General features: G+C 46.9%; 1 protein-coding gene across 1 annotated transcript in view; it reads right to left on the reverse strand.

The window, feature by feature from the left end:
• Nucleotides 1-20,034, reverse strand: part of GLI2 (GLI family zinc finger 2) — a 268,813-nt gene that overhangs the window by 29,686 nt on the left and 219,093 nt on the right. The window contains exons 10-11 of the mRNA XM_086957103.1: nt 19,387-19,551; nt 17,973-18,254 (exon numbers count right to left, since the gene is read on the reverse strand). Of these exons, the coding sequence (XP_086813229.1) occupies nt 17,973-18,254; nt 19,387-19,551 (447 nt within the window). The remainder of the gene's footprint in view (nt 1-17,972; nt 18,255-19,386; nt 19,552-20,034) is intronic.

Genomic DNA, 20,034 nt, shown 5'->3' on the forward strand with positions numbered 1-20,034 from the left:
ACAAGGCAACAGGGGCTGAGCTTGTCCACTCTGGCGTTCAGAGAACCGGCCAGATGTTGAACCAGCAGGGAAATGCCCTGTTGCTCCACTCAAGTCCAGAGATGCAGGGCCTTTGACAAAGGGTCCACAGCCCCACTCCGCCGTGTCTGTTGCAGTACTACATGGCATTAGTGTTTTCCGTGAACACTTAAACTAGCCTTCCATTGAGGATTGGTAAAAAGGCTTTCAGTGCCAACCGATTCGCTCAAAGCTCCAGAAAGTTGATATGGAGCTTGGCTTCCGCCAGAGACCAGAGTCCTCTGAGCTACACCTCTCCCAGATGGCCATCCCATCCTAGAAGGAATGCATCCATCACTACTGTAGTATCTGGGTGGGGAAAGTAGAGGGGTCTGCCCCTGACCCAATCTCGGTTTGCCAGTCACCACCACAGGTGGTTTGCGGTGCCCTCCGATATCTGAACCAGATCAGTGAGATTTCTCCGATGCTGATCCCATTGGAACTTCAAGTTCCACTACAGAGGCCGGATGTGCCAGCTGGCATGATCCATTAGCAGGATGCAGTAGGCGTGGGCGGAAAATCCGTTCCGCTCGCGGATTTTGCGGATTTTCGGGAAATCCGCAATCCGCGAGATTTGCGAATTTCCCGCAAAATCCGCAAATCCGCGAGCAGCGGATTTTGCTCGCACTGCTCGCACTGTTCGCGTGAGTTCGCGCCCCGCGAATAAGTGCAAAATTGCAGAAATACGATCTTAGCAAAACTGAAAGTAACTACTTACCAGGTTCAAAAGTTCAGGCTCATCATTAGTAGCCATTTCCTGGAGTGCTTCCTGAGGGGCCCCTCCAGAGTTCAGTTGCCAGTTGAAACTAGTATGTGACCCTGCTCTGAACCTCAGAATAGTTACACATATGCCACAAAGGTCCTGAATTACAGCTAAGGGAGACAAGCAGGAGCCAGGCTGGAAGTTAAAATCCATTAATCAGCCCCTAATTCATTATTGTCAGTTGGGGCAGGGCAGGTGTTGTAACTAATTTTGCAACAATGAAAGCACTTAGCAAGTGCAAAAGATCACTAATCAGGGCGCACTAAGGAAGCAGGTGCCAGCTAAAAAAATATTCTGTGACACATGAATCAGCCCCAAATTAATTCAGGTCACTTGAGGCAGGGAAGGTGTGCTTTGCTTTGCCGAAAATAATGTACACTGGACAACCAGAGGGTGTGGTGATGAAACAGAGGGTGGCATGGGTGGGCCAGAGGGTGGCATGAGTAGTCAGAGAGTGGCAGTGGTGACAGAGAGTGGCAGTGATGAAGAAGAGTGTCCCAAACAGGCTGGACACGTAGAAACAACAAGTTCGCGAAACTTGCGACCCGACAGGTAAGTTCGCAATTTGCGAAAGTGTACAAAACCCTCGCGAACTGGCAGAAACACGGGCGAACACAAAAAAAAAAAAATCCGCAAATTCGCGGGAATTCGCGGATTTTGCGGATTGCGAATCCGCAAATCCGCAAAATTCGCGAACGCGAGATCCGCAAAATTCGCTCATGCTTAGGATGCAGGAGGTCATGAGGTCCAACAGCCTCAGAGTAATTCTCACCAAAATCCAGAATTGAGGTACAAACATCGGTATCATAGCCTGTTTTGTTTGTTGTTGTCCTCGTGTGCCCGCCCCGCCTCCCAGCTGTGACGCCCTCGCCCCTCCACTATCCACATATGACAGTAGTTCCCGCGCGCAGCGTTTACGCGCAGCGACCGCGCCCAATCCGCGCCGAAGGTGCGCCAAAGGTAAGCCCGTCTACACCCGTCCGCGCCTGGACCGCGCCCAGCGCCAGACCCCCTGCCCCTCGCGCTGCCCGTCCCCCCCGCATCACCTACGATGCCGCCACCCTCCTAGCCCTTAACCCCGGTCGCGCCCCCAACTGCGTCCAAGCCGCCCCTGGCCACACCCATGGACCTTTCTCTTGCTACTCCTGCAAATTCTACGGCACCGACAACTTCTCCACTACGACTACACCACAGATTCCCGAACCCAACCACCTACAATGCATCCTTCTCAACACCCGATCGGTGCACAGGCACGCCATCGACCTATGGAACCTACTAGACACCCTCTCCCCAGACGTCGCCTTCCTTACGGAAACATGGATGAATGCTTCCTCCGCACCAGACATCACCATTGCCATCCCTGAAGACTATAAGATCACTCGCAAAGACCGTACCAGCCACACAGGAGGAGGAATCGCTATCGTCCATAAGAAATCTATCCGCATCTCAACCAGCTCTGACACCAACCTCGCCAACTCCGAACACCTTCACTTCCAGATCCACATCGACCCCAAAACCACACTCAGAGGCACCCTCCTCTACAGACCACCAGGACCCCGCGCAAAATTCAGTGAAGACATCACGGACTTCATCACTCCTCACGCACTCCCCTCCAAAGACTATATTCTTCTGGGAGACCTCAACTTTCACCTTGAAAAGATAAACGACCACAACACCGCCACCCTCGTGGACAACCTCGGACTTAAACAACTAGTCACTTCCCCCACCCACATCGCAGGTCACACACTCGACCCCATCTTCACCTCCAGCAATCATGTCTCCTTCAGCCACACTACGGATCTCCTATGGACCGACCACAGCTGCGTTCACTTCACCTACAACAAGCCGAAACCCATCAACCACTCCCAACCTACCCTGCAAAGAAACTGGAACAAAATCACCACGGACCAAATCTCCGCATCGCTCCTTCGAAACTCCCCAGCCCTCTCTTCTAACGCCAACGAAGCCGCCGCCAACCTCACCCTATGGTTATCCAACACCGCCGACACCTTAGCACCACTGAAAAAATGTCAAAGCAAACCTGGCAACAAGAAGGCCTCATGGTTCAACGATGATCTTAAGAAATCCAAGAAACTCTGCCGCTCCCTTGAAAAGGCCTGGAAAAAAGACCCAACCACCAGCACCAAGGACGCATTCAAAAGCGCCACCCGCACTCACCACCAACTGATCCGAAAAGCCAAGAAAACAGCATTCAAGGATCGACTTGACAACAACGCCCACAACAGCAAGGAACTTTTCAACATCGTCAAGGAATTTTCCAACCCCTCGGCCAACGACATCACCCCCTCTCAAACCCTCTGCGACTCCCTAGCCTCTTTCTTCCACAACAAGATTGCAGACATCCACAACAGCTTTGACAACCAACCCGGAAACCAACCCACCCTACCATCTGCCGACCATCTTCCCCCCGTAAACACCCTTAACGCCTGGAACCCAATCTCCACTGAGGAAACCATCCGCCTGATGAATTCCATCCACTCTGGATCCCCCACAGACCCTTGCCCTCACCACATCTTCAACAAAGCAGACTCCGTCATAGCACCGCACCTCCGAGACGTCATCAACTGCTCCTTCAACTCCGCTACCTTCCCAGAAGTCTGGAAACACGCTGAACTCACCGCCCTTCTGAAAAAACCAACAGCGGACCCCACCGAACTCAAAAATTACCGCCCCATCTCGCTTCTTCCATTCCCGGCCAAAGTCATCGAGAAAGCCGTCAACAACCAGCTCGCCGCCTTCCTCGAAGCCAACAAATCCCTCGAGCCCTCACAATCTGGCTTCCGAGCAAAACACAGCACTGAGACCGCCCTCATCGCAGCAACAGACGACATTCGAACTCTACTGGACAATGGAGACACAGTCGCCCTCATCCTCCTCGACCTCTCTGCAGCATTCGACACAGTCTGCCACAGCACCCTTCTACAACGCCTCAATAACATCGGAATCCAAGGAAAAGCACTTGAATGGATCACCTCGTTCCTCACCGGAAGAACCCAGAGAGTCCGCCTTCCTCCATTCAAGTCCGAGGCCTCTGAAGTCATCTGCGGCGTACCTCAAGGATCCTCACTCAGTCCCACCCTCTTCAACGTATACATGAGCCCCCTCGCGGCCATCGCCCGCCAACACAACCTCAACATCATCTCTTACGCGGATGACACTCAACTGATCCTTTCTCTCACCAAGGACCCCAGCACCGCCAAAACTAACCTACACGAAGGAATGAAAGAAGTCGCCGAATGGATGAAACAAAGCCGTCTGAAACTGAACTCAGACAAAACAGAAGTCCTCATCTTAGGTACATCCCCCTCTGCTTGGGACGACTCCTGGTGGCCGGAAGCCCTCGGAAAAGCACCCATCCCGACAGACCACGCACGGAACCTTGGCGTCATCCTGGATTCTTCACTCTCAATGAACAGACAAGTCAGCGCCGTATCCTCTTCCTGCTTCAACATTCTTCGCATGCTCAGAAAAACATTTCGCTGGATCCCCTCCGAAACAAGGAAAACAGTCACCCACGCTCTGGTCACGAGCCGACTGGACTACGGAAACACCCTCTACGCAGGTACCACCGCGAAACTCCAGAAGAAACTCCAACAAATCCAAAACGCCTCAGCCAGGCTCATATTAGACATCCCACGCAACGAACACATCTCTGGTCACCTTAAAGACCTCCACTGGCTACCCATCAATAAGAGGATCACTTTCCGACTGCTTACCCACGCACACAAATCACTCTACGACATCGGACCAGACTGCCTCAACTCACGACTGTCCTTCTACACCCCCCCCCCCGCCAACTACGTTCTTCCAGCCAAGCCTTCGCCACTGTACCTCGCATCAACAAGACCACCATGGGAGGCAGATCCTTTTCATATCTGGCTGCTAAAACATGGAACTCACTCCCCGCTTACCTTCGCCTCACCCAAAACCACCTAGCGTTCAGAAAGCAGCTTAAAACGTGGATATTTGACAAATAATCCTCCTCCCCTTCCTAAGCGCCTTGAAACCCTCTGGGTATGTAGTGCGCTATACAAATTTTATGACTTGACTTGACTTGACTGAATATCCTGGACTCGCCATTCGGGAGGATAGGCCCGAAACTGCACTGTGTCCAGTACTGCTCCGATGAAAGGGTAAACTGAGAGGGAGTCAGGTGTGACTTTGGCACGTTGATAGTGAACCCTAGGGAATGCAGGATGTTTGCCATAGTCTGGAGGTGGGAAACAACTGCTTGGGACGAGCCCGCTTTCAGCGACTAGCTGTGGAGAAAGGGGAAGACTGGAACCCCTGACCTCCGCAGATGGGCTGCGACCACCACCATCACCTTGGTGAACACCCGTGAGGCACTGGTGAGGCCAAAGGGGAGCACAGCAAACTTAAAGTGTACGTGACCCACTGTAAACCGCAGGTGGCGACGATGGGCAGGCAGGACGGTAATGCAGAAATAAACATCCTGCAAGTCCAACACTACCATCCAGTCTCCTGGGTCCAGAGCAGACAGTACCTGAGCAAGGGGGAGCACCTTATTCTCCTTTTTGAGGAAGCAGTTGAGGGCCCTGTGGTCTAGAATAGGACGAAGGTCTCCATCCTTCTTTGGAACCAGAAAATAGCGGGAATATAAATCACAGCCTATTTCTGGCTTGGGGACCCTTTCTATGGCTCCCTTTGCCAAGAGAGTCTTGACTTCCTCACGGAGTAAGGCAAGCTGATCCTCCGTCAGCCGTTCGTAAGTTGGAGGCATGGAGGGGGGATTAGTCTTGAAGGGGAGGGAGTAGCGCCTTCAGACTATTTGCAGCACCCACCTGTGTCAGGTGATAGCTCTCCAGTGGTGAAGGTGATGGTGTATCCTGCCACCGACTGGGCATCCATGATCCAGAAGGATCAGACTAGGTGGGTTTTGTGGTGGAGGAGGGGGCTGTGGCTTGACCTGACTTCTGGCCGCCCTACCCAGGGGGTCGGGGTGAACCGTGTCCGCGGCCGAAGAGGTTGCTGGCCTTGTGGGGTTCTCTGGCTGGAATAAGGCTGGTGCGGTTCGAAGCCCCTTCCGTAGTCACGAAAGGGGAAAAAAGCAGACCCAGGCTGGGATGATGTGGAGATGCCTAGAACTTGACCGTAGCCCGCAAGTCCTTAAAACGCTTAAGCGCTACGTCCGCTTTGTCTACAAAGAAATGGGAGCCATAAGATTAGCCTGGACCTATCCCGAAAAGCCAGATGGTCTCAGCCAGGAGTGCTGCATAACAGCCACCGTCGAGGAAATCGGTCTGCCTAGCAAGTCTGTCGTATCGAAGCCACAGGGTATGGCAAACTTAGCCGCATCTCTCCCATCTCTAATGGCTTGGAGAGAGCTCAGTCCTCCTCCGAGACTCTGGGCAGCACTTGTGCAACTGTATCCCATAGAGAATGAGTGTAATGGCCCAAGAGTCAAGCGGTGTATACCGACTGCAATGCTAGGCTGGTAGAAGAAAAGAGTTTCTTACCGAAGCTATCCAGCCTTTTGGATTCCCAGTACGGGGAACAAAATGCATTGATGACTTTGTGTCTTCCTACCTCTGCAGTTCCATGGAATTTCCAATCCAGTCCAGGTTTTCGCAATCGCTGCCAGAAGCTGCACTCTGAGCAAGTGAGAGGAGGTGGAAGACGCTGCGCCGCTCCTTGATGCTTTCACACTGTTTGACCCTGCCGAGCCCTTCAAGGCACTGCTGAGCTCCATTGAGCCCCCGCGGCCCCGTAGACCTTGTAGCTTGTGGGCTCCTGGAATTTGTTCTGGTGGGACTTTCAGGGCTTTTGGGTCTGCCAGTGTAGCCTGTACGCGTAGCAGGTGCACTATGTGACGCAGAGAGCGGCGGTGCGAAGAGCGAGAATGAGCCAAGAGGAGCTGGGGCCGAAGTGTGTGCAAAAGGTGAGGGAATGAGTGGGCGCCCACGTCAGTAAAGGTTCAGTATCAATCCCCCTGCAACAGTAATAGCTCCCGACATCGATCTCCTTGACCGCCCTGACAGTCCTGACTACCGGTGCAGATTGGACGAGAGGGTCATTGCAGGCACCCGAGTGGAAAGGGCTTCGGCAAACACAGCTGCCTTTAGCACGGCGGAAGTAGTGAGAGTGACCCTAGGCGGTATCGCGAAGGCGGCCTGATTAGATCAGGTGCAACATGCGATCCGGCCTCGTGAGACCCGCTTGCTTCGCCGCTGCCTTTTTCCCTTTCTTGTTACCTGCATTTTCCTCGATCAGACCTGCCCATCTTGGAGCTTCTGGAGTAACAGCAGGGGGCCTAAGCGATTTCCTTGCCGCTCCACTACTACTACTACCACTGTTCCTCCGCAGGATTTCACAGCCTTAAAGAAATCATTTCAACACCTTTAATTAGCTTCATCTGTCGAGTCAAGCTACAACTGTCAGCTCCGTCAGCCCCTTAGCTCTTAAGGCGGGTAGAGCCAGGGATCCAGGGTGGACGGATAAACCAGAGGTGTTCTAACATGAACTCGGTCTAGAACTTGCTCTAAACTTGTTGCCTACCATCTGCATTTGTTGAACTCAAGTAGTTCTGGTAGTTTTGCCGCCACAGTCCCCACTTGGAAAGTTAAAGGGGGCCCAGTTAGGCACAACTGGGCCGTCACAGTGCTCAGCCCTCAGCCCATAGCCTCTTACAGCCTCATACAGTCCACACAGATAAACCAACTGACGAGTCGGACATCAGTACTGGGAGCCATGAGATCGGGCAGAGTAAGAAAAGCCCATACGAAACTAAAACCACAATCACAATCTAAAGCAACCAAACGGAAGAATGAGGGCAGGGGAGGTCCAAGAGACACTAGCCCACTGGATCTTCGCCGTGATAGTCACAAGATAAATGTTTGATGACACGCAACATAACTTGACGGCCAATACAACTCTCAGTTCTCAGAGCAGTTTGCATCCTAATGTCGCTAACAACAATGTCTTCTTACCCCTGGAAGGCAGTAATGCAGCAGCAAGGGGCAACATAGTCAACACAAGGCTGGGTCTGGAAGAACAGGATCTAACAAGGGCAGAAGGAACACCCCCAAGGAGGAACCCTTGTTTCTTTCAGCCTAAAATATACACAACGTTTTCCTTCCTGAAAGATGCGGGAACAGTAATATTCTCAAAAAGTTCCACCATAGAAGGGTTGCAATCTCCTCTTCTACTCCTAGCTCCACACAGCCTTGAACAAAAATTATATTCACCGGCAGCGAAGGAAACCGCTGTACAAATTCATCCTAATGGCAGACTTCAAGTAAGTCATCAACACAAAATTAGGGGGAACTACGACGTAAGGAAAGCAGCCGAAGAATCAAATGCGCCATGTACAAATAAGGAGTATGATTGTGACCAATTGGAACACCAATTTGCATACCTGGAGGACAACAACAATGAGCCACCTCCTTACAAAATAATCCGTCGGTTAGTTTATGCCTCGCTCAAAATACTACCTTGCATTCTCAACTACTCAGGCCCGCATCCGAGGATCCAATAGAGTCAGTAACTTCAATACCTGACCAGCAAGGGAGACCGACATCAGGTTCAGACCCTCAGAACCCTCACCCCTCCCCTTATATTGCCGAGACTACTCTAGGCGAGGGCACTTGCCCTAAAGCTTCATCAATGCCTTTCACTGGCGATAGACCAGTTGCAGGAGCATAAACCAAGGGAACCGGCATTACAACTAAATAACTCTCTCCAACAACCCTCATCATCCATCAGTTTGGACGAAATATTGCCTATGGCAGCTCGCCGGCATCTGGCAAACCTAATGAAATATCACATTAGGTGCAAGGACAGCTGCACCCAAACGAAGATCAGTCTGCTTCCAATGGTGACATGTCCTTCTTAGCTTCCCAAGAATGGGAGGAACACTAGTCGCTCATCTTCCAAAAATTGCGCAGACAGGAAGAAGCAACATTAGTCACAATAACAAAATTCTAATTTGGCAATCGTTACTAAGTACCATGCAATACTCAACTGAAGCTTTGCAATATCAATCTCAGAAACTGGACCTTCAGCTCACAGTTCTACAAACTCTAGCTGACTTCACTTCAGAGATTGACAGGAAGTTAGGTGACTTGAACGGCCTAATAAAGAGAGGGCAGGAAGCGGCCTCTAAAATACAGCCAGTGCAACAAGAATGTTCTTGCGCCCCAATAGTGGATACATTACAAATGCTCCCAACACTATTGGGTGATCTGCTGACCGCCCTGAAACTAACAATTATAACGCAGAACACTGATAGTAACGACAACTTGTCAGCAGACGAGACAGCACTGGGCCCACAACTAAAAGGGCCAATACCATCAAGCAGCAAATTTTTATCAGGAGGAAGCAGTCCCTCGCAAGGCATTAAAACCGGATCATTAAAGAAAATGATTTACCTAAGCAAGCAAAAAACGAAAGGTAAGAACAAGAAACCAACAGTCCAGTTCCAACATTCGGCAAACCATCTCCAACCTGGCTCAGCCACAATTGATCTAATAAGCGATGAAACATTAGACTTAGTAAATCCAGCACTGGCAAAATGCATGAAGGTCTTGACCACAAGACCCAATTCCACAAAGCAGCAGCAAAGGAGTTCTTGCCCCCCAGACAGCGCTAGCAATAATCGAGAGGATGAGAACGAATTATTAGGGCAATCGTCTGGCAGTATATCTTCTTTAAACCCCTCCATTCAGAGGAAGCATCTGGCAAGCACAAACCCAAGGCAGGAGCCACCTACAACTATCTCAGACAGAAAGGTGCCTATTGAAGGAACATAAGTAACATAATCAAAGTCAGGCTCAGGCTCACGGGATGCTCAAAAAGACCGTCCACTACCCTCAAACCAAAATCATGAGCAAGATGCCAGAACGCACAACACAGCTCATTTCTCATCTGACCAATTGATACTTCCACATAACAACCACAACCCAGAGACAACCAAAGCATATTCTCCTCATCAAGGGCTTTTTGTCTACACCACACATAACATCACAGGTTCACTGTACCAAAATCGGGACTTATTTATCCACACAGCAACTAGCAGTGATAGCACACAGCCTCAAGATCAGGACCCAACCAAGGCAGAAGAGGGCAACACTATAATATTCCATCCTCATTATAAATCACGAGGTTGTGTGGATATATTGAATAGAGGGAACATTTTACGGCTTTTACATTCCAACACACCCCTAACCAACATCGAAACTTTTGACTTAATGTTAATAGTATTCTTGCCATCCAACACTAGCCAGAGCCCCGAAGCGACCGAAACATGATGGTGAACCTCAGAGGTTACAGGCAAAATCTCACGGGAAAGAAAAAGGTTTCAAAACTGGGGGATAACCCTGAAATCAATCCCAAAGCCATTATATCCAACGCCTTTCCTTAGCACAGACGCAAACAATCCAAGTCTGACGACCTTTTCAGTTTTGTAAGGAGCAGAACACCAGGAACAACAACTGAGGCCAACTTGACAATCGCCCTGCTAGCAACTCAAGGTTTATCTGCCCCACCACATCCTCCAACAAGTAACAACTGGACAGGCACATATTGGCTGATAACATCAGCAGGTCCAAACTGACATCCGACTGTCGTAGCACAGCCACCGCAAACAGAACTAGATGGGACCTCCATATGTGTTTGGAACATTAATGGCTTAGACTCTAAAATGTGTGATCAGGAGATTCTAAATTATCTGAAAACCTTTGATATAATATTGCTTCAGGAGACCTGAGAAGACAAGCCCTTTGACTTGCAAGGTTACACCTCTCACTCATTTCCGGCGACCAAGGAATCTGTCTTTGGCCCCCACCCTGGTGGTTTATTGTTTCTAGCCTCAATAACTAAAATAGGAGAGTTTCTTCCTGTAACAATACGTTTAACACCTCCAAGCTGTATTCAGTCTGTAAAAGTAATGCTTATGCTTAACCAGCTCAAACAGGATATAATAATAATAAATGTTTAAGTGCACCGTAAACAAAAATCAAAAGCAGTAAAGGAGCTGTCAACGGAGTTACAGAGAGTAATGGAAGGGGAGGCAACCAACCTCATCATCCTGGCTGGACACTTTAATATGCACCTTATAGGCTTTACTCAGGATGATGACCAACACAGGAACTCTCCGATGCATGGGGTATCCCAACACAAGGCCTAATAGAGACTATCAAGCCTTCAAGGACTGTGAAGAATTTGCTCTGGGAATTGGAGCACTTGAATATGAGAGCTTCGAACGGCCGGCTTAAAGATGACATCCCAAGAGTAGCTACGTGTCACTCGACTACAGCATCATCTCTCTTAGATTACATCTTTACGACTCTGATCTGTTTAATAAAATTGCTACCTTTAAGATTGGCAATAACAAATTCAGTGATCATTTGCCACAAGAGTTGTGCCTTCAAACAAGACCTTGACAAATACCAGAAACTACAACTCTATCATGTTGGATGAAACCAGTAATCTTAAAAGAATAAGGTGCAACTCTAACAATATAGAGGGAATAACATCAGCAGGTAAAGCCTTGTACAGCCAAGGAGGAGTTAACTTAGCCCAGCCCTTGGAAAGCTGAGGAAAAGTTTGTTACATCCCTAGGAGAAAAATTCTCAAATAGCCAAGGCCAGAAACAAAGGAAAGTTGTTGCCACTCCAACCAACACAGCAAAGAGCCCTGTCTCAAAAAGATTAAAGCGAACCATAAATCGAATCTTAAAGCAACAACGCAAACTTCCAAACAATCAGTCTGCAAGGAACTCTCCTCAAACTAAAGACATATTTAAAACGGAGGAGATAAAACCAGGCGATAGAAAGAAAGGAAGCCTTTGTAAAAAGCTGGCATAAAATTAGAGCTGCTGATATTGGGTCCATGAATAATCATCTCCGGATTGAGCTGTCCCGCACTGGAAAACTGCCAGCCAATCTTCAGGAATCTATTAACACTCTAGGTCTGACCGACACTTGGAACACCTCAATGGGCCACTCGGTTTATAAAAAAATTAGTAACAAAGTCAACAAGACTCTTATCGGTCATAGAGGACAAGAAAGCATTTTCCAAAGAACTCACGGCTGGGTTGTGCTCAATAATTACGATGTCCTTAAACCCCAACCCTATCTCAAGGCAGGAACTAGGATTGTGACTAAGGAAAAATTCTTAAGACTCCGTTTCGGAGTTGGTTCAATCATTCTGTTTTTACCGCCTTGGGAAAGAAGAGGAGGAGACCAGCCTTGCCGTCTGTGCGCTTTGCAGCACGGGGAATCTCATTCACATCATATGCAGGGATGGGGAATTCATATCGCCCGACGCCCAGGACATATTGTTTGCTGACAGGGACAACAAGTCTTTATGTTTTTATTGTCCCTCGGACAAGTAGGCTCAACTTTCTGCAGCAAAAACCTTTCACAGCACAGAAGACTTAAAATCCTTCTAACCGGCTTCCAAATGCGTGCTGAGTTTATTGACATAACTTTCTAAGACTTAATAGCCCTTTGAATTTCCGACAATGCCCAGAAGTGCTTCCCTCCTTTCTGACCACAGCGCGCGGCACTGACATCTCTTTGAAGGTTGCAGGGCTGTCCTGGCGTACGCGTTTGGAAGAGAAAAAAAAACGTCTCTGCTTACACGGTTTCATTCCGGGTGCAAGGCTGCCACTCACAACTGCACTCTGAAGGCATTTAGGCCCGTCACCGTTGCTTGTAACCAGAATGCGCAAGTACTGCCTTTCACAATAATCCTGTGTTTCTGAGTCTCTGCACTCCCCAAAGCCTGCCTCTGTGGCCCCTTCCTTCAGAGGTCATTGCCCTTGTGCCTTTGGTGTAAAGCACTCGGCCTATCACCATCAGCAGCAGAAATCGCGGCTGCTCTCACCACCACTGTAGCTATTAAGGGGCTCATCGGAGCTATTATCAGATCTGAGCCCACTAGGTAAGAGGCAGCAAAGGAACAGTAAAATATAAATGGTAAAGTTGCCTTTTCTGTAAACTTTGACGGTCGACAAAATATTGTGCCCAGCCCCACATCAAAAAAGTGTTGTCAAAATCCACTTTTTGATGTGGGGGCTCGCACAATGTTATAACATGTAGTTTATGGAAAATGAATCTTTACAAATTTCGACTTAAGCATTTATATTTATATTTTTACCATGCTGTTGCTGCCTCTCTTACCTAGTGGACTGAGTTCTGATAAAAAACATTTTAGACCTATTTATTTATGCGTGTGTTTGTGAGCATGGGCACATTCTTTTATAGGATTCTGACAACACTTTTTATTGTATTAGTGAATTGAAAGCTCGTGAGGTTCTAATGCTAAATCTACTGATTAAGGGACCCCCACCAATAAAACCTGGGGCATAGTGAACCCCTCTCTATAGCAGCTATACCAGAGTTTTTTATGGGCCTCTCATCTGCAACTTGACAGATTAGAGACCATGATTAACTAAAAGAAAAAAAGATGGGTTGCTAGAAAAGGCAGAGAAGGGTGGAAAAGGGTCAAAGGATAGATGAGTGGGTGAATGTATGGGTGGATGAAAGGATGGATGGATGGTTGGGTGAAAGGGTGGATGGGTATGTGAAAGGATAGATGGATAATTGGGTGACGGGATGGGTGGATGAGTGGGTGAAAAGATGGGTGGGTGAGAGAATGAGGGCTTTGTGTATGTGAGTGAAAGAATGTGTAGCTGGGTGGATGAAATGTTGACAAAATAAAAGGAAATCCGAGATGGATGGATGGATCGGTGGGTAAAATGATGGCAGAGTAAATAAAAGTCTGAATGGATAGAAGGATTTCATAGTAATTTAAAATCCGAGAGGATGGATGTATGGCAAAGTAAATGAAAATCTGAGAGGATGGATGAATGGCAAAGTAAATTCAAATTTGAGAGGATGGATGGATGAATAAATGAATGGCAAAGGAACAATTGATGGCTGAAAGGCTTTATTGATTGATGGGTAAGTCAAATGATGGATGCATGGGTGGATGGATGCGTGCATAGATAGTGGATGGGTGAACAGATGGGTAGATGTATAGAATGGCTAATAGATGGATGTAATGGGGAAGAGTGAATGATTGAAATAATGAACGGATGATAGAATGTAAAGGTGAAATGGTGGACATGAGCAGATGTGGCATGAAATAATAATGGATAGATGCTTGGATGGAAGTGACAAAGGAGTTTTAGGGAGGTTCGAGCTCACTTACATCACTTGCTTGGTGCTGTCAGAGGATTGGTCAAAGTGGGGGGTATTTTAATTTTCTGGCTACTCCCTGGAATAAAATCATCAAAGGGCTCTTCCCTTTACTTAGTAGCAGAGTACCACTGTAAATCACACACCATAATGATCTCCTCATTTTATAAGAACACCACCTACGCATCACTCAGCATATAGAGGATACTTACCTGTGCAAATGGAATAAGCTGTGCAAGTGTGGGCTGTACAACGCTTGATTTATGTAATATACTGAAGATGCTAGGAACAATAGTAAAGCAAGGCTCAACTATGTCTTGCATGAGGTCCACACGGTACCTGAGCTACACTGCATATGATCTTTGCAGTGACCTGTGCAGGACATGAGCTGTATAATCTGTATGAACAGTGCTGTGCATCATTCATGTAAGGGGAAGGGATAGTGCATGAGGGAATTGTTACATAGAAGGTGTAAAGTGTATGATGAGCTGCACTACATCCCCCCCATTGCCTAAGAAACAATTTGGTAGTTTCTCATGGAAATAATATAGTGACAAATTTGCCTTTGTTAGCTAGAGGTATGGTCGCCCACAGTTTATTGGTCTTGTCGGCGTGCTAATGTTTAAAACAAAAGTGTGTAACATGTTCATGGGTCAAGTGCATTAAGGTTGCGTAGAGAGTTAAAGTCAGATACATTCAAAAACAGTGAGCAGGAATCTCAGCTTGCATTACTGACAGGGGTTCCAATAAAAGCAGGTGTGCAATTGTTTGCTACATTTACATGTTGTGGCTGTGAGTATGGCTTGCAGAAGGCTCCTTTATTGTATGCAGGTGTATATAGAAGAATGGAAGCAAGATTGGTGATTTCATTTTGAAAACAGACAATGTACCCCAAACAATGTGCTCCTTGAAAAAGGGATGAAAAGAGCAAAATATTTGCAACTTAAAAATGGCTGTAGTGTGCAGAAAGCTACAATGCAGGGTTTGAAAACATTAACTACCATTTCACTCAGGAATCATTTAACACATCAGCGTTGGTGCATGTCAATATTTTAAAACCATAATAAAGGCAAATCAAGGTAAAACTACTTAGAAAAATTAATTAGGGGCCCTACTTATAACAGAATATAACAAATCTGGATCCACAGATCTATTAAATTGCATGGGTGCAGAATTACGACTTTCAGAAATTCATAAGAGTTTACATAAGTTGGCCTGAAAACCTACAACAATTCCATGTTCCTAAACACACTCTTTACAAACATATAATGTATTACCTTTTTCAGGGTGCAGAGGAGGTTAGAGAGGAGTTTGTGGTGCTGTTAAACAATGTACGTTACACGCATGCACACATTTGCACTGAAATCCAGGTCTGGAAAAAACAACTCTTTTTGCTAGTGAATAGTTTTATAGGTACAAAACCAATCTTTGTATGTCTAAGCCAAACTTGCAGGTATTGATAGCTTACTTTTTGACTCTGGAACTAGATCGCCTACAAATTGTTGCCACACTATGAAAGTCTACGTATTGGATATCGTGCTTGGTATATGATCACAATTCTAGCAAACCAGGGAACCAAGGTAGAGTGAGACCAAGGGAACTGTCCAAAACTACAATGTAGACACTCAGACAGGGGCAGTCTCCTTGATCCTCAGTTGTTAACTGAGGCACTGGACTACAAGTAGAATCTAAGTTTATTTACAGTAACATTTTGTGGAAATGAGTGAATTTTTACATAATTTATAATTATCAGGGTAGTGTGTCTACAAGTCTTTTCCTCAGGCAAGAAAGAGAGCAATGATACAATTAGAGCAGTGAACTTCAATGTAATAAAAGTGCTGACATATTCAGAGGCTTACCATGACCTTGAACAGAGCTCACTTAAACAGAGTCTGTGAATATTCAAATATTTGACATAAAAACCTAGTGTGTTGAGGGTCCTGTACAATCAGAAAGGTAGCTGAACAGAGCAAAGTAAGAATACAAATGATGATGTAAAATGAGCCCTGGCATATTCAGAGAGGCTGCTATCCCAGCTCTTATATGAGAATGCAGTTATAAATTGAAACCTCATTGTTTGGTACCAAATGGGACAAGTAGACTTTTTTTACGGGACAAGTAGATTTCTGAAACATCTTGTCCTTTGGACAAGAAGATATTTTATAAAATTCCACACCCCTGATATGTATCTGTAACAAGCTAAAGGACATACGGAAAACTTTGTTAAAACCATTCTTTAACCAGCACAGAGTAAGGACCTGTAGGCAGGCGGTGATGCTGTGCTTTAATCCAATTTTAGTACAGCTAAACTGCCGCCTTACAAAATGTTTTGACTTAACAGCATTAAGACTGAAAAACCTATCCTCAGCAGTTAAGATCTAGCCCCATACTATGGTTTTGGGCACTATTTGAGCCAGCCCCGTAATACTACACAATGGCTTCTTATAATGGCATCAGGACGTCACAATCAGGGGCAATAGGGTGCCGTTATTTGTCGTATGGGAACATCTCATCATCTTAAACAGATAGCTCTTATCAAACTGTCTTTTTTAACAGACTGAGTATTAACTGTGTCAGGGACGCAAGTACTTCCAAGATCAATTTTAAGTTTTTTGTATAACACAAAGCAGTTTATTTTAAACTTTATAATTCTTGTATTAGTGCAATGCTCTTTGATTTGGAATGATAATGGAGAGGTGCCGCCAGTGGCGACAGTGATGCCGAGGGCCTCAACGTCGGACGTGGTGCTGGGGAAGGTCACAGAGGTACGACAGGTGCCAGTCTGGATCCAGGAACAGATCCAAGAGGAGCCTGTGGTGCTGTTGCCGAAGCCGAAGGCGAGGAACCCACGGATTTCTTTCAGCGGAACATGCGAGGCCCGAAGGTGCAGCGCAGGACCAGGCCATCCAAATATGGCACACATGGTGTTTTAAAATTCTTTTAGTTGGGTGGGGGTTGCTCCCGTCCTCGGGAAGGGATGGAAACGTGGAGCCAAACCAGGCACCCGCTCTGCAAAATGGGGCCTCGAACGCCAAGGCTCCTCCATCTCATTGCATGACGGACGGGACAAAGACGAACCACGCTTCGACTTCTTGTGCTTTTTATGGTGCTTCTTACCTGACCGTGAGGACTTCGAGTAAGAAGACTTCAACTAAACGGAGCGGTGCTCGGACCTTTCCCTCGACTGAGACGGAGATTGACGAGGCAACCTCCGTGGAGCCAGACCACGATCAGCTTTAGGGACCACTCCCTCAAAGCCTTCGGCGTCATGGCCAGGCAATCGTAGCATGACTTTCTGTTGTGGTCGCACTCCGGGCACCAGAGACATACCAAATGGGGGTCCGTGACCGACATGGCGTGGTGACAGGCCCGCACGGTTTGAACCCTGAGGTTTTCTAACTACTAGACACCCCTAGCCCATCAAAAGGAGTCAACAAAAATTCTGTCAAAAAGTGACAGGGGGTAACTGTCTTCGACGGATCTGCGTTGGCTGGAGCAGAAAGAAAAGAACTGACGTCAGCCCGCCACGGTGGGACCTATATACACGACACAGACGATGACAAACCCGATGCCGACGAAGTCACGTGGAGTCGACCGATGCGCGCACGGGTACTGCTATGAAATTTTTTTCCAGATCCAGCCTAGAATGGAATCTGCCACTAGATGTCTCTATCAGATGCTATAATACACAAGATGCATTAAAAACAACCAGCTAAATGTTGTCTGTAGACGAGGCCTAAAAAACTGTTGCCAGCAATATAAATCTTGTGCCTACTATGAATCCTCTATTCAACCTCTTCAGTGGATCTGTCACAATTATATCATTACAAGTATTCCCTGTAAGGAGGAACAGTAACACCCTACTATCACCATGTGCTAATGGCTCAATAAAACTCTATTAACTGATTTCGAAATACAGTACTGGTAGTTTGTATTGCATTATAGGACTGTTCGCTAGTTTATCTTACCATGGTGTTCTCAGTTTTTATTGTCTTGACCTGGAAACAGTCTTCCAGGCTGCTGCTCGTGCTGTGGGTGTCATGGTCCTCTCCGGAAAGTTTGCCACTATACTTGGCACTTGCCTCGTTGTCCCCATTTTCCTTTGGTGGGTTTGTGCGCGGGTGGCCTTCGTTTCGCTGTTTTTTTGTGACGTGCGCTTCGGGTCCGTGGACGGTCTTGACGTGTTTCCTGAGAGAGCTGGGGTCCGTATACCTCTTCGTGCATCCGGGGATTTTGCATACGTATGGTTTCTGACGAAGAAGCCAAGACACATTTAGTTGTAATTACTATGACATATATAAATAATAGGTGCTCCAGACCCTACCACATAAACAAAGATATAGCACAGGCAATCAATTAAAATAAAAGAAATTACTGTCTATATTCGTGATTTCAAGGGACACATGAGGTGACAGGCGAATAACAACCAAGACTAGAGATTAAGGGGTGTAGAAGCTATGCAATGGTCTGAACAATGGGAGTACCAGTTGTTGAGAATGTTGGACATGTGATATAGTGAGGAGCAGCTGTAGAGAAAAAAATTACGTACTCTGTCAAATGAATGATCAGTTCGAACTCCACAACAGACATACATTACAGGGAGAACAAAAAGATCCAAATGTTTACACACCACAGAGGCAGAGGACAGGCGCTCAGCTTTTTCACAAATGCTCCCAATTTCAGTAAATGATGTAACTGAGCAGAGAATTAAATGGCCTCCACAGGATGACACAGTTTGGGTGTCAACCGATGTATGGAACCGTCTTTTCCCTCACACAGCGTTTGCAACACAAAATGGCAGGCTATGCGAGGTAAATAAAAGTAAAAAGTAATAAACAAAGGGAATTGCAAGTCGCACTTGTCATTGTGACTTGCAATGCACACTTTCCACATGGAAGGGAATCGTAAGGCAAAAGGGATGATAACGCGGCATCCTTCAATGTGACCTGGAAGGCTTGCAACAGTGATTTGATGTCGCTCTTGAGGGGTGTCTCACTTACGTACAGTGGGCTAGTTACTTTGTATGTGATGACTGAGTGATTCTCTTTCATGCACTGCAAGAATAGAGCCCTCCCTAGTGCTTTAATGTGGAACCTCTGTGAACCAACCCTCCCTGACTGCAATTTAACAAAGCCAAATTGTGCATGAGCAAAACGCACACACACACACACATGCACCACACATACGTCCAACAAAGAGTTGGGCTACTGTTCCCACTGCTTCATCTGTTTTTTCCACTTGTTTTCTTTAAATAAATGACTTGCTACAGATGCAAAGCTAATGTGGTCTGGCTTTTCCACAAAACAAACAGTACCCGACCGCCTTATTCTCGCTGGTCTAGTCTACGGGGCTTGTAAAATCTACGCTGTTACCACAACGTACCTCGTTGGAGTGAGTCCGGTTCTGGTGCTTGGCCCGATCAGAGGCGTTGGAGAAAGCCTTGTTGCAGGTTTCGTGCTCACACACGTATGGCTTTTCACCCGTATGAGACCTCAAATGCGTTTTCAAGTTCTCCAACCTAGAGTAGGCCTTGTAGCAGCCCTCGAACTATAAAAAAAACACACACACAAGCGATGAACAGGCTAGTTTTGCATCCAACACTTAAGGTTTTCAAACAACGTTTCTTTTATACAAGCTCCATTTTAAATAAAATAGACACTGTTAACTCCACTAGAACACATTTGCCACTTGCTTTTACTTTTCAACCCAAGCCCTCTTCTTTCCAATAACAGCTTGGACGGAAATAACCCTAACAAGGGCTTGAAATTGAAATATAAAAGTGCAGGCACTCCCTGTCTCAGAGTGCCTGTTTGCTGCTCAGAAGTGCTGGTAGTCTCCCACTAAAAGCATCGGAGCAGTGCAGAAAAGTGCTGGTGCTAGCCACTACAAATTAAAGAGGAGCAGGTGTTGAGTTTCTGAGAGTACCTGCCCATTTACAGCACTGTCTAGAGCTCTTCTCTACTTAGGGATATCATTTAAGCATGTCCAGGTTTACAGAAGCTCCCGCCCTAACCACCGATTTCAACCCTT

This window comes from Lissotriton vulgaris, chromosome 2_1, assembly GCF_964263255.1.
Source record: "Lissotriton vulgaris chromosome 2_1, aLisVul1.2, whole genome shotgun sequence".
Taxonomy (NCBI): Eukaryota; Metazoa; Chordata; class Amphibia; order Caudata; family Salamandridae; genus Lissotriton; species Lissotriton vulgaris.